Source organism: Glandiceps talaboti, chromosome 16 (genome assembly GCF_964340395.1).
Source record: "Glandiceps talaboti chromosome 16, keGlaTala1.1, whole genome shotgun sequence".
Taxonomy (NCBI): domain Eukaryota; kingdom Metazoa; phylum Hemichordata; class Enteropneusta; family Spengelidae; genus Glandiceps; species Glandiceps talaboti.
Window position 1 is genome coordinate 14,065,004 of NC_135564.1, and position 25,474 is coordinate 14,090,477.

The 25,474-nt window shown below is 36.0% G+C and overlaps 1 protein-coding gene across 1 annotated transcript; it reads left to right on the forward strand.

Moving 5' to 3' along the window:
• The first annotated feature begins 223 nt into the window (after positions 1-223).
• On the forward strand, positions 224-24,946 carry LOC144447235 (uncharacterized). Its single transcript, XM_078137137.1, has 14 exons — positions 224-367; positions 3,920-3,979; positions 4,818-4,911; positions 5,270-6,459; positions 10,520-10,680; positions 13,306-13,414; positions 16,591-16,666; positions 17,702-17,862; positions 18,589-18,841; positions 19,817-20,046; positions 20,353-20,460; positions 21,280-21,523; positions 22,168-22,271; positions 22,958-24,946. The coding sequence occupies exons 1-14, from the start codon at positions 224-226 to the stop codon at positions 23,126-23,128; spliced, it is 3,105 nt and encodes a 1,034-aa protein (XP_077993263.1). The 3' UTR covers positions 23,129-24,946.
• Positions 24,947-25,474: the final 528 nt, after the last annotated feature.

Consider the following 25,474-nt stretch of genomic DNA (forward strand, 5'->3'; position numbering starts at 1 on the left):
TATTTTTTTTAATTTTGAGACATGTTACATGGTGGCATATTTATTTGGCTTATTGGGATAACTCGTGTTTACCATCTCTACGAAGCACTTGCGATCATTACCATTTGTATGGCGAGGTTACTTTCGAATGAATGAAGTTTCCACCCCTGGGAATAAAAATGGAAGAGTCATACGACTATCAGTCGAGAGTCGCCCGAGAGCTTCCGAAGTTGGCTTTGCAAAAATGGCGGATGTCCCAGAAGAAGAGTTGACTATCGGTGGAAAGCGAATCGACGCTCTTCGTGTTGTTGATCTGAAATCGGAGCTGAAGAAACGTGGACTGTCTAATAGTGGTACGAAGAATCAACTCATCAAGCGTTTAAAGGCGGTATGTATCTTTATGACAGATTTCGGTTACTTTGACCTTGCTACAAAATGTGTAACTCCAGGTTTCAGTGGCAGGGCATGTGTACGTGTGTGGTCGATTACATACAACGCCCGCCCCTTGATCATGATGGCAATGAACATGATCCAAGCGACAAGGTGAAATCTGCCCTTAAAATTCCCCCTACCAGTCCGTCATTTTGTACGCAGTCCACGTTGTACTGTGAAGTAAGAAAAAGCCATAAACATCAAACTCCAAAGATTGCAAATCAAATGATGTGGCGCTATTATTAATCCTTTCAAAACAACATATACAAATAATACAAACGAGTGACACGTTTTGTATCGTGGTGTGACACGATAGTAACCACAGTTTGTCGAAATATTGTGTTGTGTACGTAGTATATATATTTTTTATTTCCATTTTCACACGAGAATATCGTATCTCCAGACATGAATATTTGATAAATTTGAGCAATTTTAATTTTCTTTTCAAATTTCAATCAATATTTAATTAGATCTTTATTGTGGTATTGCGTTGTGATGAGATATGCTTGATTGTTCTGACAATATTATTGCCAATTTCATAAATATACCATGTCTATCTATAACCTTATTGCAAAAAATGTCAGCAGACAATTGATTTATCCTTGCGTAATAAAAATGTTCTCAAAACAGCAAGAAAATATACATGATGATGAATCAAATGTATGGCAGCAATCGAGTTACCTAGAAAATCTTCATCACACAAACTTAAAGAAAGCTTATGGATTATTTCTCGGTATCCTAAATTTTACATTATCAAACTTCTGATACAAGCATATGGTGGTTACAATTTACAGTGTAATTTATATGTATCACTCAGATCAGAAATTGATTGGAAACTGAGCAAGCATTTTGGGGGCAAATCCTACATATTTCCTTTAGTTTGCATGCATGTACATGATGGGTTAGTTGGTATTCTGACCGAGATGACTAACAAACTGTTGTACTTTGTGTAAATGATGAGAACTCAATGTGTGTTGAGTAATATATGTACAAATATATCTATTAGAAATATTGACTGTTTACCACTGACCTGTGATTGGGTTATCTCATATGCCTCACAAACGCACAAGGTCTGTAGTTTTAACGGTCAATACATTTGTATTTCTTATGGAGGATTCTTAAACTCTACTAGTAGTAGTGCCGAGTCGTAATACTGTAAACCTTGGAACTTTCATCAGAGACATATTTTCACCCATTTTGCTGGAAAACAAATCCACAAAAATAAGTACAGCGGTAATGACCAGTGTAAACTGCCTTCTTATACATGAACACAATGTGCTGCCATAAACCGTCTGGTAATTAGCAAAAATGTAGCTGAAGACTGTAAAATTGCAAAATTTTCTAGTAGTGAAAATATCTAGGTTTACATTACAATAGTGTCCATTTATTGGTATTTGGGGTACAAGTATTAACAAGAATCATTAACAATTTAATATTTAATAATGAGTAACATTTTATTATTAGACAGGGATTCTGTAAGAATTTAACACTGTCCTTGACATGTGAATATTTATTTTCATACTGACACTTACAGACTAAAAGATTCATCATTGTGTAAACTCTTGTAATCATTCACAACAAACTAATGGTTAAAACAGGAGTGGAGCAATAGCTAATCTTTCTGTATGAGTGACACCAATGACACCATGAATAAAATTGACCTGAATTGTGTACAACTAAAGAAGTAGGTCAGTGTGACTTTTATGAGTACTTTGACCTCGACAAACTTCCTTTGTGTACAGTTTTTTATAGTCTGGGCAGAGAGTATGTTGAACCTAGCTGCATTCAATCCTTAACTTTCACCGTTGATAAAAAGTGTACTCTCTTTTACTTGGCTAGTCACAGTCTGTAAGATATGACACGTCATGTTGCCCTGTTATACAATATAGTACAGAGAAGCCTTATTTACAGCCACCCTAGACTCGTATTACAATGTAATAATAATGTTGGGTTCTTATATAGCGCTTTCCCACACCGTGCTCAAAGCGCTTTACAATTATTACCCCTGGCTCGGATCAGAACAGCACAACGGCCCTTTAGTCTTCCTCAACTCCCCGGGGAGCATACAATCCATATTAATAATGAGTATTATAGCCCAAATAAAGTACATACCTCAAAGTCTAGGCCAGATTATCATTACTGAATGAAACAACATATCTGACACTATTTCTTGTATCCAAGGGAAACAATACTAATTATAAGTAGATTACCTTAGATAATTTATTTGTGATCTATAAATAAGTATGCATTGCTAATACAGTACCAGGTATCTTCACCAATTTATGGTAGTCTCAGAGTTGTCATGATATTACTGTTTTGGCAATATTGCTGTTTTGGTTTCTCAGTTCTAGGTCACATGTTTATATTTCAGTGTACAATCTCTACTACATGGTTAGTCTATTTCTCAACAAAGTTTGTAAAACTGTCTAGTTTTAAAGTGGCTATATGGATGAGAATTGGGGGATTATTTATTTTGGATTTTTTTTAATTTATAAAACAACTTTCCCATGTTTTTCTACTTGAAAAATCAATATGAAACAACAAACGTGCCAAGTCCTTTTTAATAATATTAATGATAAATATGTAATGTTTGTTATTGTACATACAATGATAAACTTCTTACACTTTTTGCATCTTTTTGCAATTTATTGAGTTACAAACAAGGACTTGGCATATATATGTTCTTTCACATTGATTTTTCAAGTAGGAATCCATGATAGAATTGTTTTGTAAATTAAAAAATCCATCATCCATATGGCCACTTTAAATGATTCGAGAAAATTTATGTGAAATTTAATCTGCTTTTTGCCGAAGGGTAGATGTCTTTTATTCCTACTCCTAGCTTGTATTAATTTATAAAAATTGTGTCCCTGACACACAATTTATTAGTCAGCTGACTGTGGTGAGAAAGATAAGTTTTTATCAATTCATGTTTGCTTGACTGCCACCCAACGATTCCAGCATAATTGAAGGATATTGATAACCTTCCATAAAAAGGACATACTTGATTTTTTTTTCAATGGGAATCAATCTGCCAACATGTCTGAATGCACTTAGACTAAGAGTCATATCTTAGTACCAAAAATACTTTAACTAGTCCCTAACTGCTAGACCTCTTGGCAATTCTGCTAACTTGCCAAAGGCACTGTTGAAGGTGTACCAGAGGTACTGTCGCCCTTGGTTTTTTGTTCTGCAACCAAAGCTTCCTAGCACAGTTCCAGGTTTTACTACAAGACTGACCACTCTAGTACAAGCTAATTGCAATTCTCTTATCCCAATACAAGTGTTGTTCTATGACGATGAACAAGTTTTAATATATACTGTCATTTGGAATCACTACAGATGTTTTGTAATTTTAACTTTTGGAGGGGGTGGGAGGATATTTTAACATCATACCTGTCGTCAGGTTGATGAATATTTACAAGGTATATCAGATACATGATGGTGATCTGATGATGACGATAGTATATCATAATATTGACATTCTTGTATATCTGTTATTTTGCAGCAAGTGACATTGGAAAAGTTACAACAGTCATCACAGTCTGATATCCTACCAAGTCAAAAGGTGAGATTTTGATTTTGTCTTATAAGTTGGTATTAATTTGATTAGTGGGATAGGTGGAGCTTGAATTGGATATTGTTCACAAGGAAAACAACCTTACAATCAAAATTTAGTTCATGTAATTGCCATTCACATTGTGAGTGGATTTGAGACTTTGTTTGTCAACATTGATGGCAGTCTGACAGGGCGCCCTCAGGTGTTGGCCCACCTCCCTAATGAAGGCTGAGTGAAACAACCTTTCTTACAGGCAACATTAATAGAATTTTGGGGTTTTATTATCAGCAACTGTTTAAATGTTAAAGTGACTAAGGAGAGAGATTTGTAGAAAGCTAAGTAAAACACTGATGTTCCTTAGGTATTGATTAAGATATATGTAAACATTGCTTGTACAGGCAGGGCTTGAAATTAACTTTTTTCTTTGGTTATCCTAAAGGGCTACCAATTTCAGAAATTGGTAGTCCAAGGATGGTGACCAATAGTCCCATATGCCTGAACAGAAAATAGATTTCCTCTATTGGAAAGATGTTTGTTATTGAAATATTTTCAAGTCTATAAAGTGCCATCCTTAAATCATTGCACAATCAGTGATAGCCTGAGTGGGCTACCAGCTGCAAATTATGGTAGTCCCATGACAAGAATTGGTAGTCTGTGGACACAGGACTACTGTTAATTTTGAGCCCTGACAGGGAAACTAATAACTATCCCTCACAATATAAGAAGTATGGAGACTTACGCTGTATGAAAGGTTAAGCTGAAATATCAGCTGTTTTTTAAACTTTTTTTGAACAGAGGATGTTTTATTTTAACAATTATTCCCTACTTATTGCATTTTGATTGACAGATAGCAGCTGATGAGTCTGTTGGAGGAAATGCATTCATTCAACAATATCTGAAACAGCAGCAGGAGTTACTAGCCCAGCGAGAAGCTCTACAAGGTGAGAAAAACTCTCCAAAGTATCATTTTAATTTACTTCTTTATCTCAGGCTTCTTTTGTGATAGTTGATTCAATATGTGATTACTCACTTGACTAGATTTCGTTTAGTTGCAATTACACACCCAGCTCTTAGTTTAAAGGGGCATGTTTCAATCCCTGGTGATAAGTGTTCTGTTAATAATGATTACACAAGATCATTCTGGCCTCTAAAGCAGGTTTATAAACCATCCATAGATTTCAATATACTAAATGTTGCACAAGCTGAATTTGGCAGAGAAGAATTCCCAGTACCAAGCTTCAGAATAGTGGATCTTTATGCTGTATCTTATTCCTGTTCTCTGTATACTTATATCTTCAGCTGCTGCAGCAGCTCATCAGGAAGATCTCCTTGAACGGAAAACTGCCAAAGAAGCGGCCAAAAAGGAAAAGAGTAAAGCTGATGAAGCCATTGGTATTCCTGCTGCCTTAGCTGACCAGGTGGAAGAGTTGAATGAGTCACTTAGCAAACAGAAGTCTGTTGAGGAAATCAGCTTTGATGAGGCGGAGGCTAACAAGGCAAAGGGGGAAGGTGAGACAGAAGATGGCAAACAACGCGAAGATGGGTCTGGAGATAATAAAAAAGATGAAGGGACGTCCGGAAAGGGTCAGGAGCAAAGAACGGAAGATGCTGACGTGAAAGTCAGAGGAAAAGAAGTAGAAGAAGCTCAAGCTGGTGGGTCAAAAGACAAACAGGAAGAAACGGAGAAAGAGGATGTTGAAAAACCAGCACCAGGAGAAGAACAGAAAGATGAAGGGACTAAAGCTGATGATAATCAAGATGTCAAATCAGAGGAAGTGTCAAGACGAGAAGATGAGGTAGAAGCTGTAAGACAAGATACAGTGAAATCAGATGATGAGAAGAATAAAGGAGAGGGTGAGACACCAATAGACGCAACCCCACAGGAGAAATCCGACAGCATGGATTGTAAAGATCAAGAGTCTTCTGAGACTAGAGAGAGAGAGGCAATGGAAGTAGACTCTGGAAGGAAGGAAGATAGTTCTGAGCAGAAGATGGATGTCGACAGTACAGAATCTGCCAAAGATGAGAAAGAAGATCGCACTCAGAAAGATTACAGTGATACAAAAGATAGGCGTGGTGATGCCGAAGATGAAAAGAGAGATGAGAGGCAAGAACAGATTGCTGACCGCGATGCAAGAGTCAGACGTGACGACGCTGATGAAGAGAATACAGATTATAAGCAAGTGCAAAGAGATGATCACAATGTCAGACGCAGAGGCGATGGTTCGGATGATGAGAGACCTGTCAGGCAGGTGCAGAAAGATGATGATGATTCTAGAGATAAAAGTGATGACTCAGATGATGATGATGACAAAGCCCAGGACAGACGAGTGAAGCGAGAAGAACGTGATAACAGAGATCGTAGTGATGATTCAAATGATGAAAGGGGTGAACGACGACAACAAAGACAAGAGAGAAGGCGGCAGTCACCATCAAGTAGTTCATCAGAATCTGAAGATGACAGTGAAGATAGACGCCGTGATAGCAAGGTAATTACTTTTAAAGATTCATTATCATTTGATAACATTGCATTTTATTTACCGTATTATGTTTTACAACTTTACACTCAGATTCTGTCTATAAATGATATCATCGTGAACTATACACATCTACTGAGCTCCTCTTCATCCTTGGGTCTCCAGTTCTGTCGAAATCAAGTTCTGTCTGTGACTATAAATACTGGCGCCAGCAGCCATTGGTCATATAAAATCATTCTCTTGTCTTGGAATGGTCTGAATATTAAGTTGCCCAGCTTTGGAATGGTTGTATTCTGGTTGCCGTGTTACTGTTTCCTGTGTATACCATTGTGTGTTATAGTTATATATACCACATCTATTCATGACAGTATTCATCATTCAGACAAAACAGTTATTGAAAGAATGTTACATACACTGAAGAAAATATGTTATGTACATGTGTTGTATAACATGCAAGAAAGTTACATGTATTTCTGTACTCTGTGATTGAATGTTATAATGTAATGTCGAATGAAGATTAAAAATTGGATGTCGTGAAAAGGCTGTGAAAAAGTAGGTCCTAGACAAAAGAGTGATCATCTTATTGTATCCTTGTGTCTCTCCGCTGATAAAGATAGTACTTATCCAAGACCATTGCATTCAAAACATTTGGATTTAACATCAATCTAAAATTTCCTCACGGTTTGTATACCCATACACAACCAAAGCGTTACTGTTCATGGTATATAAGTTCCAACCCTTTTCAAAATGGTCATAATGCTAAACATTGTTGATATTTTGATACTGTGATGTGGTTTATTTAATGGCATGGAGTGAAATTTCTCACAATATACTACATACATCCACATTAGAGTTCTGTGAATGACACAGGGGGAGTATTAACTTCCACCAAATAATTTCTTGAAAGCATCACATACTGCTTCACATGTGTACAGAGAACTACTTTTGTTGAGTATATTTTCAATGACTATCATTCACTTGGGAGACTATCATATGTTTCTCTTCTATCCATGATTTGTTTCAATTGGCCATATGGATGAGGATTAGGCATTTATTTTGGATTTTTAAATTATAAAACAATTTTATCATGGCTTCCTATTTTAAAAAATCAATGTGAAGCAACATTGACCAAGTCTGTGTTTGTAACTCAATGGAGAGCAGAAAACTACAAAAAGTGTAAAATTGTTTATTGTATTTCAATAACAAACAATTTACACATTTCTTAATATTTTGCAATTTATTGAGTTACAAACACAGATTTGGTCTGTGTTGTTTCATACTGATTTTTCAAGTAGGAAGCCATGATAAAATTGTTTTGTAAATTAAAAATCCCAAATAAATATCCAATCCTCATCCATATGTACACTTCAAAGGTGACAAAGAAAGAAAATGTATTACCTTATGTAGTATGGTATGTACTGTGAAATATTTACATTGGGGAATTTATTTTTGTGTATTTTTCTGGTGTGTTCTTCCTGCTAGAGTAAAACCCCCAGGGCATATACTTAATGCTTATAGTTATCAATCATAAATACCTTCCCAAATCTGTTAAAATTAGGTCTAGGCAAAACACTGTGTCTCTCTTCATTGGCAACTGCATGTACATTGTATATTTCTTGAAAATATAGCATTGTACAATTTTTGATTAAAATGTTATTTTCATGGTCTGTGACATGTTTTTGTGAACTGAATGAAATGTGATAACTAAACTGTTAGACATTATTATAAGCCTATTATTAAATATAAAGTTGTTACTTTAACTTAGTAAAGTGATACACAGTCTGTAAACTGAGCTCCCATTATCATTGTATATACTGTAATACAAGTGAGCTAATGCTAACTTGTTCCAACATCATAGAGGTGGCTCAGTGTGTGTTCTGGGGCTTGGACAGTTCTACCAATATGCTCCACATGCATGTTATTTAATATGTTGAACATCTTGACTGGCAATGAATGGTTTTGTCCATTTCCATTCCTACCCATCCCTTGTTTGACGAAGTAACATTGATTGTTCCATTCATATGACTAGCGCCCTCATGAGTTGTGTTTCACTTTATTGTCTAACCAGTGAGGAATACATCACCATGTTAGCTCTGAAGAGCAGTAGCAGTGCAGAAATATTGCTGACAAAGATAACAATTTATAAACTTCAGTGTAGTCAAGTGATGTTTTGCTATGAGTAGGCTGACACTTAAAAAAATTCACAATTTTACAAGAAACTTGAAATGTTCTCGAAGAGAGACATCTTATGTAACCAGATGTGCAAGGTTATAATATAATATTTATTTTTTGCAACAATTCGGTGAACCTCTGTACTGTATACTTTGATGTTATTCCCCAATATTTTTCTTCGTTCAGCCAAGGAAAATACTTGGGACCTAAGGGGCCTTTGTCACTACAAGTGACTAGTTGCAAGACAAGTAGTAACAACTCTTAGGTCATGAGAATGAAGAAAAATATTGGAGAATAACATAATTATACCAGCACCAGTAATATCAAAGAAAAATTGGGGAAAGTAATGGTAATTTTGAATATTTTAACTCTTTTCAAACACAGCAGCCCTATGACGTAGACACGTATTGTCGTGACGTAGAACGACCAGAGTTTATATTTCGATTTCCATGTTTTTTGTTGAACCTGGTTCATGCATGATATAATGAAATTTGTTCAGATGTACCTTGTATGTATAGGAACATGATGTTTGTTGACCTTGCTCATAAATACTGTAGACTTATTAATTTTTTTAGTAATTTTTCACTGATTGTCACTCAAATTTATTAAATTGAACATATCCAATTCGGGTAAATCTAAAAAAAATTACCTATGAACAATTAATTTTGATTTTCTAGAAGAAATAAAATGTCCAGAATTTTAAAATGTAAATTATATACATGTACAACCAACAATAAATCAATATATGTAATTGTGTTTCTCCTGAGCAAGATAAGGAGTCTTAACAAAGAGCCTTGTGGGTAGTATTAATGACTGCAAAGTTAGGGTATCAATATACAGACACAGCCTGTAATGTAGTCACGTGTGACTGGAACATAATTTTTTACATCTGTAAATTTGATGGTTATAGGGTGTATGAAACCAGCCAATGGATTTCAATAGATAGCACAGAACAACTTCCTTCTATTAGTTTCTTATCTGTAGTTGTAGTATTCCCGTAGTTTTAGTTCCTAACGGTAACAGGGAATAATTATATGAACGACCTTGTGAAGGACATGGGCAGCAAGGTAAATATAACCGGTCTGTACAGTCCAGCTTTTCTCGTGCTTTTTCAAGTTGAAGGAGCTGGCTGTTTTTTGAGAAGTCAATGCTATGGCGTGGTCATGCTATCATGTTTTAATTACAGAGTGTGGTTTCTGTACACAGTTATGGTTTTAGACATCATAGTGGAAGTCCCTAACCCTATATCTATGTTTCAACTCAGAAATCATGTTTATTTTTTCTGTACTAAGAAATCATGTTGTGTATGTTTTCTGTACTAAAATCATGTTGTGTATGTTTTCTGTACTAAAATCATGTATGTTTTCTGTACTAAGGAATCATGTTTTCTCTGTTTTCTGTACTAAAATCATGTTTTTTATGTTTTCTATACTAAGAAATCATGTTTTGTATGTGTTCTGCACTAAGAAATCATGTTTTTGTATGTTTTCTGCACTAATAAATCATGTTGCATATGTTTTCTGCACTAAGAAATCATGTTGTGTATGTTTTCTGCACTAAGAAATCATGTTGCATATATGTTTTCTGTACTGAGAAATCATGTTGTGTATGTTTTCTGCACTAAGAAATCATGTTGTGTATGTTTTCTGTACTAAGAAATCATGTTGTGTATGTTTTCTGCACTAAGAAATCATGTTGTGTATGTTTTCTGCACTAAGAAATCATGTTGTGTATGTTTTCTGCACTAAGAAATCATGTTGTGTATGTTTTCTGCTCTAAGAAATCATGTTGTGTATGTTTTCTGCACTAAGAAATCATGTTGTGTATGTTTTCTGCACTAAGAAATCATGTTGTGTATGTTTTCTGTACTAAGAAATCATGTTGTGTATGTTTTCTGTAGGTAGAGGAAAGAGAGAAGAGAGAAAGTAGCAGTGAGAGAAGCAGTGACAGCAGGTCTGAGAGTCCAGACAGGAAAGAAGGCCGGGATGATAGTTATTACACTGCTCCAGAACCTGACTTATCATTGAACCAAAGCAAGGAAGAACATGAAGAAAAGCCCAGGTAAGCCAATGAAGTGATTCATACTTACTCTACCTTAGGCTTGAAAAATTAGCATGCCTCAATAGTCCAGGTGCTAGGTAGCTGTGAAGTGTTAATGATTTGAATAAAATGTCATGTCCACCTATGTTGATACAACACAGTGTGTTCAAATCAGTTTCATCAAATCGTACGGCTGCATTCAGAGAAAACTTCCAGAACAGGTTTTGTAGTTCCATACAATTCATAATGATTGCCATTGTTGCTGAAAATCAGTTAATTTTTTTAAGTGCTATATAAATATTTTATTAATAGTGCAAAATTTCAGAGGAAGTCTACTCTGTGAATTATTTACGACTTTTTTCCTCTTGATTTTGATTCAGTATATTGACAGTATCATTGCCAAGTCATAAAACTCTCTCAAATGTAATTCTGTAAAGAAAAAAAAATCGATGTAAAAACCAAATTATCAAATTGTGTTCATGCCTACAACAAAATTAGCATTTGCAGCTAGAAGTGCTAGTTAGTAGCACATAACGATAATGAACGTTACAAGATTGGTCCACTGCTATTACCAATCCCCTAAAAAGCTCAGCTCTCATGCATTTGAGTGCATCAAATTATATCTGTCTACAACAATATTGATATTGCAACCGATAAAACAAAACATTATGTTTTACCAAATTGTTATGTCTCTCTTACTGGATTCCCCAAATATTTGCAAATGCACTGTGTGTTTAAGTACATGTACATGAGGTTCTTTGTCATGGTAGCAAAAATTAGTATTGCAGCCAACACAGCCATGCCATTCAGGAATCTTCTCTACCACGTCTACAGTACTGCAGGGGATATATATTGAAAGTTATACAATAAAAGAGAGCCCTCCCACCCTGCTCATTTAAATGAAATATCTCAAGATACATGTCGTTTCACAATACATCCCAGTTCAAAAGGTTTATGACCCCACGCTGCATGATTTATAGTTGGAACCAACCCAACAGACACGACCTTTGAACTTAGTCAGCTCAGTCTTACATTTGTTGCCTTCAATTTTTTTGCTACTGTGAGCCCATGTGAAACCATCAGTGATGTGAATAAATCATTCGACTGTCAGTCGGCATTTTTATTTTGATATATTTACTGGTAGTATGAGAGCTGTAAAAAGATCTCAACCCAATTGTATGAAATACATTAATCTTACACACGTCAGTATGCATTGAGTGTCACAAGTAAGGTCAACATAAGGTCACACTAGCTAAGTACTGTTCAGAAATATCTGATAGACAGACCATGGGTAGGTAAGTAGTTGTGTGACCCTTGTAATACTACGTTCTCACACCTGGATTAGATAAGAAGGTGCCTTCAAGGCTTCAGATCTAAAGTTTCTAGTATGAACACAACAGTAAAGGAAAGTGTGTTTCTTCTTGTGCACTGTTTTTTCTAAGGTTTGGACAACCTGGTAATGGGAGCAGAGGGGTGTCTGGTAAAACATGCATATAGATTTCTGTATCTTGTACTATAGTTTTGGAACTATATATAATATAAATTATCCCTGTAGCACTGGTACATTTTATCCATTTCAATTTATATTACCTTGGTAATTAACAGAAGGGAAATGTGATAAAAGTTGTGTATATTTCCGAACCTTGTACCATAATTTTGGTGGGGAACCCCACAGCAACACCTTAAACTCAGGCAGATTCTATGTACTTCGATTAATGCTATATATTTAACCTGTGATAAAGACCGATTGATCAAAATCAAGTGAATAAAAATTGTTGCAGATAAAGAATTACATGTAGGACTTTAGCTGTGTGCCCTCTAATGATTGCCAAATTTTGTTGTTGGGAGTCAAAATGAGAAAAAACTGGGATTTCTTGTGAGTCACAACATAGTAAGAGATAGGGGAACACTAAATTTTGGTGCGTGACTAGAAATTGCGTGTGTCAGTGGCATGTCAAATTGCCTTTTAGAAGGGTACAATGGACGTGACACTAAACATCATACAAGTGATATTTTAGTCTTGCAAACGCTGTAGAATATTAACAGCCTGCATAATCGTTAACTTCACAATTATATGAGTGCGGTTAGTTGAATTTTGTCCTACATGTATCTATGTAATATTACCGAAACCCCAATTGTGTGTAGTTTCTGACAGTACAGGAAATGGCTGTAGGTGTATGAAATTATGACTAAGTCACAGTGTGACAGAAAATGTTCCAGCTAGTGCAGCTTGAACACATAATGCACAGGTTGCTATAGTAACACAATGATTGTCAATCTACTATTGAAAGTTGCAGTTTGAAATGTAGTGGAAAATTAGTGAACCAGGGTACATGTCTTTTTAGATTATGCAAATTTTATGTATGTCATATGATATGCAGTTTTGTATTTGTAGATATTTTTGGATTGCAGTCAGGCTTCAAGCCATTACAAGGTTTCTTCTAATTGTCAACCGTAGTTATCATGATTAATAAACATAGCCACTAATATCGCAGGCAACAGATGTATGTTTTTATATTGTTGTCTATTAAATGGGGTTCATTTCATTTGATGTTTTCTTGCCTTCGCTGTCATGTCACGCTGTTGTTATGCGTAGTCCAATAGATCAAGTCGTTTGATACACATCTGCTTGCCTCTTTACTGCAGAAGTGACAAAAAGGAGGAAGTGAAGGAAGAACCGATGGAAGTACAGGAAGAAGACAAGGAAAAGGAAGACGGAACAGCCGATGAAGACAGAGTGAAGATAGAAGACAAGGTAGGAAACATTGGTTACCATGTGAACATAGGTAAAAAACACCCTTGAGGGAAGGAGTATTGTTGTAGAAATAACAAAAGAGATAGCTAGACAACTAACAAGTATAGTATGCCCTGTGTTTATGCTCTCGAGTCGAAACCAACAAAATTATATAATGTCGCAATATTCCCTTTTTTTCACATTAAAAAGTTAAATGTATAGCATATTTATCATTACAGTTGGTTTGATAGTAAAATGTACAAGTTTAGCATAATGGTGTTTTGAAAACATTTTTCAATTAAAAATGGCTGTTTTTTGAAATTATTTTTTTTTGTTCAAATTTGAAACGTAAATTGAGTGATTTTAAAAGCCAGAGTAATTGATGCTAAAAGTTAGTGAAATAACTCCTTCCCTCACCTACTTTGATTGAATACTCCTGTATCTACTCAGCCAAAGAGGGTTGTACAATGGGTTCTTCGTGGAGGCTAAACCTGGCTGCCAAATTACGCAAGGATTCCTGCTTTTGCTACAATCTTGGCCATCCTCACCAGATTTGCTGAAAAAATGCCCTTGGCTTTCAACTGGACTGTGTGTGTGTTAGTACCCCTTGTGGTATGGAAGAACGAAACTGTGCAGTTCTGCTAGAAAGTTATGGAAGATGTTGTGCTTAATGTAAGAACACATGTACATTGGCAAACACGTATTACTGAATGTGAACTAAGAACTGCAACAATATTGTGAATTCAGCGAAAAAAATAAAGCAGTATGGACTTAATAGAGACGTAACTGTGCACTGTCAACAACATCAAAGGACTTGCAACAATGTCAACAGACTCATAACAACATCAAATGACCCCCAGCCATGTAAATCAATCTGTGTGAAACATTGTCACAAGAACTTGAATCTTTGAGAATATTGGACAGCAGCATTCCAGCCTCGGAATATACAAATGAATGAACTACCACTGACAGTTCTTCAGTTGAAATCCTCTGGATACTGAGATAGCTACAATATATGACTCCGTAAGATTTTATGCAGAACAACACGTCACGATACAAGCGTTGGCCTAAAGAGAACTTTATCGACAGTCATGTGAAACTCTGAAATGTGAAACTACTATCAAGACCCACTCTATGTAAATATGAATACTTGTGAAGTGCTGTTACAACAATGGAACAAATAACCACAAATAACTTGCATGGAAGACCAGAATATTGCAAAATATCAATACCCTTCAGGATTGTATTTTGTGTGTTTTGAAAAGAACATCGTTATGCATTGATGTTATTACCATCTGGATAAAAAATGAAGGACTACATTGCCTGCTTGTGTGGCCATCAATACACTGTTACCAGACTTACACAGACTTGTCTGTCATCTAGCACTAATTTGACAATATTGATTTTACACCAAACATTTTACGACTGTGAACTGGATAATACAGCAGGTTGCATATCTCTCGCTGAGATATGAAACGCGATACATTTCCAGTATGTTATTGAAACGGAGATATATTGCCACTGATTGGTGAAACATGGAAGGTATTTCATGATTTCCCTTGGACTATATGTTAAGGAGTTGACACAGCTGTGAAGCAGTCATTATAATGTACTGTGGACATACCAGTATGCCAGTCACCCATTTTAGAAACTGGCAGCTTGTATCAGTGATGACAAGAATACACACTGTATGTGTGTATTTGAACTTGGTTGAACCAGTGAAGCCAATCGAAGGGCCAAATGCCACCATCTGTTTCGGTTCTTGTTTCGGTCTGCCGAGAAATCTTGTAAAGCCACCCTGTCCCCCTACCTCTGCTACTATCGGTCATCCCGTGGTGGACCATGTTACCATAGCAACTGATTGATGTCTTGAAGCCAACAGCTACAAAAAATAGGTTGGGTAGTGTACCTCCTGGTGGTTTAATACTCAAGTGGTTGTCATGGAAACAAGTCATGGAACTAAAAGAGGATGTGCAAAATTTGAATCTGTTCTAATACATTGCAAAGATTTGTAACCTGGTGGGCAATTAAGTGCCATTATCAATTTCTATTTGTGTACAGATTTCTGATTTTGTTGTTTATACGGAAAAAGTACCACAAAACTTACAAAACAAACCAAATAGTCTGTATTACATCTGCAAACAAAAGATTTGATAATGTATGAAATTTTCCAAGCATTATTACAACTTTTGTATCGACATAAAACTGTAAAAAAATAATCCTAAATTTTGACTAAAATTGATAATGGCTAGATAAAAATAAAACAATGGTTGTTATCCTTGTAAAGTCATAGGTCTAAAACAATGGTGCTATGTTGATCTTCAGGTTCTCTTGTTTTAAGATGTGAATTTAAAAATTGTGTTGAAATTGTCTTCCTTAGAGGAGAGATGGGATCTGTAGTTGCTGAATGGAATAATTAACTATATGTATTGATGCAACATCAGCAGAAAATGATGTATTGTTTAGTGTGCACATTTCGATACTAAATACTATGTAAGATTGACTTTAGGTGAAAGTGTTAGACATGGTACACCATAATGGGCCATGTTTGATTCTATATTTCTGCCATTTCCAGAAAAATTTTTTTTTGTATGATTTGATGTTAGTAGTCCTACATATTTTGAACCCAAGTAAAAATTTAACACTCAAAATCAGAGATGAAATTTTCATCTTTCCAATTTCATGTTACATCTAGGACAAATTGTCACCCAAATTATGTTAATGTCTAGAAATTAAAGACGAAAAAAGTGTCCAATGAAACAATTGAAGCAAATTTCCATGTATACTAAAGGAAAAGTGCTAGAAATCACCTGGAAGTCTTTTAACAAAACAAAATCTAGAACTGAGAATCTACTAATAAAAATGACTTGGTAGTTAGATAGCTAGATCAGATTTAGAAATCCACCAATGAGATTACAGAATAATGACACAGCTAGGTCACATCTAGAAATCCACCAATGAGATTACAGAATAATGACATAGCTAGGTCAAATCTAAAAATCCACCAATAACATACAGTGTTACATGTAGGTCAGCTCTAGAAATTCACCAATGAGATAATAGAAACCTAACAGTTCTGGGTTAGATATGAAAACAATATGACAAAAGGACAGTCATTTTCTGCTGATTGTTTTGTATGGGATTTCAATCACCAAATCATGTCTTTTTGATTTTGTTTATTTCTCCTGCCTTTTCAGAATGAGAAACCAGTGGAGAAGCCAAGAGCAGTATCCCCAAGTAAACTGACAAAACCTAGAAAAATATCAATATCATGTGAGTAAACAGGAGACAATGATGCAGTCAGTAGCCCCACTTGTACGGGCATAAATAAGATCCCAGCTCAATTCCTATCTAGTATGTCTGTGGCATTCTAACAATTAAGATAAATATCCTTTACAATGAAAACCACAAGACGTTGTCTGACTCAACAGGAGTCTTGCTAAACACTGCTACAAATTACGTCTTGCTCAATAAAATCTTATCAACTTTGCTACATTTTATCATCAGGATCAACAAAAACCATACTAACATTGTTACATTTTATCTTCTGGCTCAACAAAAATCATATTAACATTGCTACATTTTATTGTCTGGCTCAACAAAAATCATACTAACATTGTTACATTTTACTGTCTTACTTGACAAATGTATCTGTTGGTAAAATATTTGTTCAGCAAAATGATACAATGTAGCAATGTTGGTAAGATTGTTGTTGCTCCAGACAACTATTTGTTCAAGTCTCAAGATTTTAATCGTAATAGAGGTAAAAACTGTGTAACTTTCCAGGCTTATACAGTCCATACTACATAGTAACTTTGCCTTGTGTAGTAAGTATCTCTCACAAGTGCAATATAAATGTGCAGAAGAAATGTCCCAGGACTCTGTGTGCGTACTTATGAAATTTTCTACTCACCGTTCAACAAAACTGTCTGGATCGAATCTCATGAATGTAGACTGATGTGTTGTCAATATTGTCAGGGGTTTACTACAGTGGGCTCGTCACATGCATCACTCCAGATACAGTAAACTACAGTAGTAGTTACACCCCTGACAGCAGTGAAAATTAACAACTTTGTGATGCTTAGAAAGTTACATTCATACAATGCTACCACATGGTGAGATTCAGGAGTTATATGGACAACAATGTTACATAATTCATGTGTTCTCACAGTGCTGTACTTGGTGAGCTTGATGTATATAAAACTTACCAGAACAGTCTCTTGTCCAATATTGAACAGGAGTATGTTATAAAAAAAATGCAAACATTCCAACGAAACTTGATATTTAACATTTGAATGTTCCATTCAGCACGGAGAGATTCCAAGAAGAGTGAAGGCTCCCCAACTGGCGGTGAGGTGAAGACGGATCAAGGACCAAGGAAGAGGAGATGGGGTAGAAGCAAGGAGAACCGATCACCATCTAGTAGTAGCAAGAAACCAGCTTTGTCTATAAGTACAGACTCACTGAAAGTAAGTTATAGTAAGAAATCCGAATGACAGATTTTTTTCAAAGTAAAGGCATACAGTATTGTTGGATTGAACGTGTTTTGACATGACACATAACAATAACATAATACTTTTGATATCAGTTGGGTGCTCAAGTACGTCGAAAGGAATTATTTGAGATTGAGATTTTAACAGTAGACTTGATAATTGCATATTGTTATATTGTAAAACTGTTTAAATTCTTTACGTTAATGTGGCTAACCTGTTGTCAAGACAATGTGTTATCTTGTCACTACTTCTTCCGCAGAATACTGTTTTCACTCCAACTTGATATATTAGCAATATGATGTTAAAGTTGTACTGTCTGTGTTTGGAGGGATAGTTTTTTGATCAGATCAGATATACATATGAAATTGTCAAAACACCAATAATTAGACATTGCACATATTAGTTACAAGTCGTTTTTATCCATAAGTAGTACAGTAACAGGTTGAAAATGTGATCATGTTGGGGGTTGGGGGCTGATTGTAGGATGCGGACTCAAAAATCCGTGCGATTAGATTATTGTAACATATATGTATACAGATACACAAATACATTTACCCACAGGTGATTCAGTACTGTTCAGGGTGTACAAGTAAAATCAGTTTGTCTTACAAAACTGTTCCAACGTCATTCCATTTCCAGTTTGTGCAGCTTAAATTAATGACAAAATTCTGACAATTTCAACTTTTTTATTTTGAGATGCAGGGTATCATACCAGACATCAAACCTTCACAGATGGATGCCATCTTAGATCTGGAAACTGAAGAGAGTCGACTGTCAGACGTAGAGGAAACTCCAAAACCTTCTCCCCCACCAGAGGAAATCACAATCAGGAGAACAGTAACACAGGTTGTCCAAGCACCAAAGGAAGAAAGTGAAGAGGAGAAAGCTGAGGTGGAGGAGGGTGAGGAGGAGGCAGGAGAATCAATGGAGGTGGAAGAGGAGACTGAAAAGAAAGGTATGTCTACATGCTTGATGTAATTTCATATGTACCAGTGATTACTGTAAACCTGCAAATGTTTGCTAAAGATTTATTTTCTCTTATTTCGCTGGAGAGTAAAATCGCAAAAAAAGTAGAGACTAAAATGCCTTCTTTTGCATAAAAACAATATACCAGTCTGGTATTTAGTAAAAGGTAGTCTTTGTGAGCTGAAGACTGTTAAATTGCAAAATTTTCTCAGGGAAAATACCTAGGTTTACAGTATTTCCATTACTGTGCATGCACACGATTGGTATTCACACTACATTCCCTAGTGTATCTGAGCTAGCTAGACCCACTGGTAGTTCTGCCAATTTTTAAAAGTGACCTCAGGTCACATAGCATCAAAGCCACTGTGTTAGACTTGCCTGAGAGCTGCACACTAGAGGTATTGTCATCCTCGGCTTTTGTTCAGTAACCTTCCGAGTTCAGAAATCGGGGTCTTGTTACAAGACTCGGCACAGCAATATAGAATACCTGTATGCAAATGAGCATGTGATTGTTCAGTTTATACAACATCACATGAACACACAATTGTATATTTTACGAAATTTGCACTTTCAAATTAAAAATTATGTAACTATAAGTAAGCTCCATAATGTGTGAGTGCCAGTGTTGGTATTCATGGTGTTTGCACTCATGCTTGTAGTGTGGTCTGCTAAACTTCAAAAAAGTATGGCTGTCGAGAACAAGGACTATGTGCACAGATTTCCATACCATGTACCATAAATTTGGTTGGAACCCTGGTACTAGAGGAAGGAAATTTGTTCAGATAGTTTAGAAAATATAGATATTTCCATCTCATATTTGTATTGCTTCCTCACCCAAAATGTGTCTTGAGTTTGGAATACAGATTGTTATCTGATGATGTTTCTGTAGCCTCAGCAAAGATAATGCAGTACATCGTACATAGGTGTGTAAACTTACTCCCAACATTATATATGTGTTTTACAGCCTCCCCAAAGATAGTACGTCGTCAGCTGTCTAACCTACCAGTGGATGAACCGGTATCATCACGTCACTCACCTAGTCCAGCCAGGATGCCGGTTAGCAAGATAGTCCATGTAATGAATCTAGTTAGACCATTCACTATAAACCAGCTAAAAGAACTACTCAGTAGATCTGGTAATATGGTGGATGATGGATTCTGGATTGATAAGATTAAATCGCATTGCTTTGTTACGGTAAGTTGACTTCCATGCAGTGATGCGATGCAAAGTATATGAATTCGTGATTTTTTTTTAACCATATTTAATTTTTTCCAAGAAAATTGCTTAACACCCACTACATACAGAATATGAATATCTCCCAAATGGCCGTCGCATGATTCAAAAGTCTCAATAAACTTTTAAAGTTCTCAACATGTGTAAAGAATATTCAATGGCAAGTTGTATACTTGTGAAATAAGCATGTGGTATAAACTATAATATATATATTCATTCTTGTTTAAATTCGAGTGAAATATTCATTTTAACAAATTTCATCAACAGTATGCTACAGATGAAGAAGCAGTGACTACACGAGAGGCACTTCATGGTACTAAGTGGCCATCTAGTAATCCTAAAAACCTTATTGTAGAATATGCCCAGCAATCCGAGGTAAGAAAATCAATATCTCTCTATCCTACTTCTGTTCTCCCAGCATTCTACCACCTCCATCTAACTCACAACCCCTTTCACCTACACTTCTTTAATTAGAAGAGCTTGCTGTAAGTACTGAAGTGTGCTGTATATGTCCCAGTGTGACACAAAACGAGAAATAGTCCCAGTTATTCAGACTCTGTACCTGGAGGCTTTCACTTCTGCCTGCCCCAAAGAGTCTGGACTACTACCATTGAAACATCTTTATGCTTGTAGCTGACTGAAACAAAAAATTGTGAGGAAAGTCATTCCCAAGGTGGTGACACCCAGTAAGGTCAATGCTACACAGTCTAGAGATCTAAAAAAATGAGTCAGTCATGAGAAATCTTGTCTACCTTCAATTTGAAAGATATTTGATGATCAGCTTTTGCAGCCTCTATTACTTTGAGTACTTCACCAAGACGTACTGGGCCACCATCTTTGTGATGAATTTTCCTGAAATGCATCATTTTTCCCTCACAAAGATTTTGCTATGGTTTTTGTCCAGGCTGTATAGGGGTGGGCAGAAGTAAATGTCGTCGTTGTTGTCGTCGTTGTCGTCCCCCCCCCCCCCCCCAGCAGCAGAGTGTGGTTAATTGAGACTCGTGAAATTTAGTGAAGTTGTAAACCCGCCATCTTAATCCTCTGTAAACCCCAAGGGAGAAAGAGGATTAAATGATGCATTGTGGGAAAAGGAATGGGTATTACTCAGTTTATTGTAGAATTCAACTTTGTCAGTGTGCACACCACAAATTGACGTGTGTTGAATGTTCTAATGTATGTTTTGTATATTTACAGATTGACAGGCACAAGGGCATTGCCGACAAACAAGAAGTTAAAGTACAAATTAAACCAGAACCGTTGGCCAGAGAACGGAGAGATTCCCAGAGAGAAAGAGAACGGGAAAGGAGAGAGCGGGCAAGAGAGAGGGAGAAAGACAAAAGTAGGGAAAGAGAGAGAGAAAGAGAAAACAGAGACAGGAGGAAAGATAGAAGTACTTCAACAGATAAGAAGAAAAGGGAGAGGGAGAGAGAAACCAAGAGTAAGTTGTGATTTCAGAGACTCCATGAATATATATGGAATTGGTGCAGGCTGTAATTTTATGGTATTGGAGGTTATATACATTCTGCAATGTCCATATGCTATTCCAACTGCTTTGTTGAATTATATGGCAGAACCCCCTGACATGTGAGTGCAAGTGTGGCATACTCACAGTATTTGCATGAGTGTGTCCTCATTTGCATATCATTTGCATGCATGTATGCAATCATGTTGTCAGTATGCACAGCAGTGCAATACCACTTGTATGCATGTGAACTAGTGCAAGTAATGACTGGTACATATGGAATAATAAGTGGGGCCTTCACCAGATTATCAAACTATCAAATTACAGTATGGTCTTGTATTTTGTTTACCAAAAATGTGGAGTTTCAATTTAACCAGCGTGTGTATACTCATACTGTGTACACAGAAGCTTAGTTTACTAGATTTTGCGAACCGAAAACCCTTAACATATACACTGGTTAGGAACCTTGGTAAAATGGCCAAGGAACTCGATGAGATGTTACACATGTTCATAAATTTAACTTCATTTTACATCAAGAAATACTAGTATGTGATAGCTCACCAAAGCTTTCATTCCATAATAAAAACGCTGCTAAATACAACTTTTCTGTTATCTTACAGAAGAAGCAACACCAGAGGAACCGCCAGCCAAACTGCTTGATGATTTATTTCGCAAGACTAAAGCCGCACCATGTATATACTGGCTACCACTAACAGAGGAACAGGTTTGTGGGCATTATCATATAGCTAAGCAGTACTTATATACAAACAAGACCAATGTTGTATGGAAAGTATAGTGTATGCAATGGACATTGAAAATGTGTGTAACGTGGATCTATGATAGTTGTATTCGGTACAGATAGAATGTTACAATGACACAGACATGGTTTATTTGGTGGAGACACTGTTTTGACTAACATCTCAGACACTGTGTTTGTTGTCTGGGTTAACATCAAATGTGTCTGCTATTGAAAATGTTGTGTCTAGTAACCGTGATTGATTATCTCTTTTTTTGAAACACTGTTGCAGTTACACATTCAATTACTACAGATTCATGAATAAGCACACAGACTCTCACTGAGTGGCATTTTCAAATGGAAAGAAATAAAAGTGTTGATTTAATTATGATGATGTTGCGTAGACTGTACTTTCCACACAACTTTGATCTTGGTTGTAGTAAACGTTTGAGCAACTCTTCCAAAGTCAATCGGTATCTCAGTGTTGACTGTTTTATCATCTCGTTTCCGATTTTCACATGCAAATTAAGATATATCCGTGATCATGTCAGCAGTGCGAGTAGAACTGATCATCGCATTGTTACACAAATCATTTATTCATTTTGTTGCACATGTTAGCTGTCTGTTTCCCCTCCAGATTAAAAGTTTAAACATCTCTTCCTCAAAAAAAACAGGTTGCTGCAAAAGAGAAAGTTAGGCAGGAAAGAGAAAAACAGAGAGCTGAAAGACGGAAACAAATAGAAAAAGAGCGACAGGAAGAAGAGCGAGCAGAGAGGGAACGACAAAGAAAACGTCAGGAGCAAAGACGCAGTCGATCAAGGTCACGAGACAGGAGAAGGCGTTAGATATTCTTTCCCTATTGTTATATTCGGATTACTTAAAAAAAGGAGATTCTTTGTACATTATATCAGGGATTCATACACATCTAATCTGAATTGATGTGGTAGTTGTGGTTTTTTGTTTTTGTGTTTTTTATACTAGGATCGTTTCTCTTTTTAAGTTTTAGTGTACCGTGGAACTGCTTTATAAAATGACAAACCACTGCCCTGTATCATTTTCAGTCTAAGCACTTTTTAACATTCATGTATCATTTTATAAACATAGTGATTACGTGAATAAATTGCTAAATTCTCCAAGAAGCTCCCTCAAGCCACACTAAGGTGGAACACTTTATTATTCTTTCGGCGTAGCTTAAATCAAGATTAGTAATTATGAGTTGATTCAGTGTCAATATTCCATCAAAGTAGTTTATTTTACTTTATGATTAGAATGGAAATTCAATCGTTGTTGCGTGTAGAGGGGCAGACCGTTCTCAACATATAGCACCCTCTAGTATACTAGTAACATTCTACATAAGGTAATGCATGTTGGGGATAAAGTGTTCTGATTATTAAAACAGCGCCATCTTTTGACAATGTAATCCTAGTGAACAGCGCCCTCTGTTGACAAAGTAAATCTAGTAAACAGCGCCATCTAGTGGTAGTGGTGACTGGGTATCTTTCACATCTGAAAACAACTGATGTATGATGTTCAACTTTTGCATGACGTGATACATTATGTTTTGTACATAAATAGACAAATATTTCAGTAAAGGCATATGTAAAGGCAGGTGTTGATCTATATAGGTCTATGGTGTTGGATCTACATAGGTCTGTCTAAAACATCTTGCACTGTGTATTTCAATCATGCATTCTGTCATTAAAATTAATTACCACGTTAAAGTTTCTATAATGGTATGGGTTTTTGGATCTGTGTAGAAGTGCAAAACTGCCATGTTACATAGCCCTACTTCTAGGGTTATGATTGATTTGTATGCTGTTACATATACTCATTCACAAAATATACTGTGCGTACGGTAGGTGTTTGACTATGAACACATTTTGAATTACTGGTGCATCAAAAGCTTTAATATTACATACCATATTATACGTGATGAAGCAGTTTGCGTTTTTGACCTTTGACCAGATACAAAAACATCATTGAAATGACAGACTCAAAATACAGTGGTTACGATTTGTTTTAATGTTGATTTAGGCCGGAATTTCACAATTCAATTTATCAAGAATCGCTTACATTTTGTTATTTGTGGCATTACGTAAAGGTTTGTGAACTGAAATCCAAGTTAGTCCAGCCTCACCCTTCCAAGACGCAGACTTTTCAACGACAAGGGAGGGCAGCATGGATCTCAGAATAAAGTTGTCCGTTTGATTCCTTTTTTTTCAACAACAATAGCTAAGATGGTAATAATCCATTCTTGTACCATGACCAAGGTTCTTATTACTTACGAGTAAAATTTATGATTAATGTTTCTCCTGTTCAGGTCGACAGGCTTTGTCAAACTCTCCGTTTGCTTTCTTTGCTGCTGCGAAACGTTTCTCGTAAGTAATAAGAACTCTTAGTCGTGGTACAAGATTGTAGTATTACTGTATTTAACTCGCCTGATGAACATGTTTAAGAATACTTACGATGACAAGTTGAAGTGTAACAGTACAGTGTAAAAGTACATACTATATTGTTAGCCCTGTGGTGACTCATTGCATTAGTTTTATGGACATCTCCCCCTCAAGTCAGGACCTATTTTTAAATGGTTTATCTTTCTTACGTGTACATTTCTGTGAACGTGGAAAGTTTTTTGTAGAAAGAATAAATGGTTTTAAAATATATATATATGTGTGTGTGTGTTTGCTGTCATCGTTTGTTTATATACAGCACAAATGTGGGAACCATGGTAGCAGACAGAGGTAAATTTGGTAAAACTGGCATACTTCCCATACATTCTAATAATTATAATTATACCGGTAATAATAAAAATGACTGGGGAACTCGGGTAAGTTTTAACTACTTACTGCCCTTAAAAAAATGCTGATATATTTATGATCATTCGACAAGTTGAGGTTTTGGTCAACTTGCTAGATAAAATCACTTTTACTTCTGAATTCTACAGGGTTGGAATGGAAGACAGTTTTGTTTACATTTACTCAGCTAATAAGACTCCCTTCAATGACAACTGGGGTTTATTCAACAGTAAAAGTGTTCTCATCTATCAAGTAAAACAACAATCTAAACTTGCACAATGATCAACTCTGATCATAAATGTATATATCTTATATAGCCTCTTCTAGTGAACATTACTTTTATGCACTGCAAGTATGTATATTTGTGAAGTTAATGGTGTGGTAGGTAAACAAGTC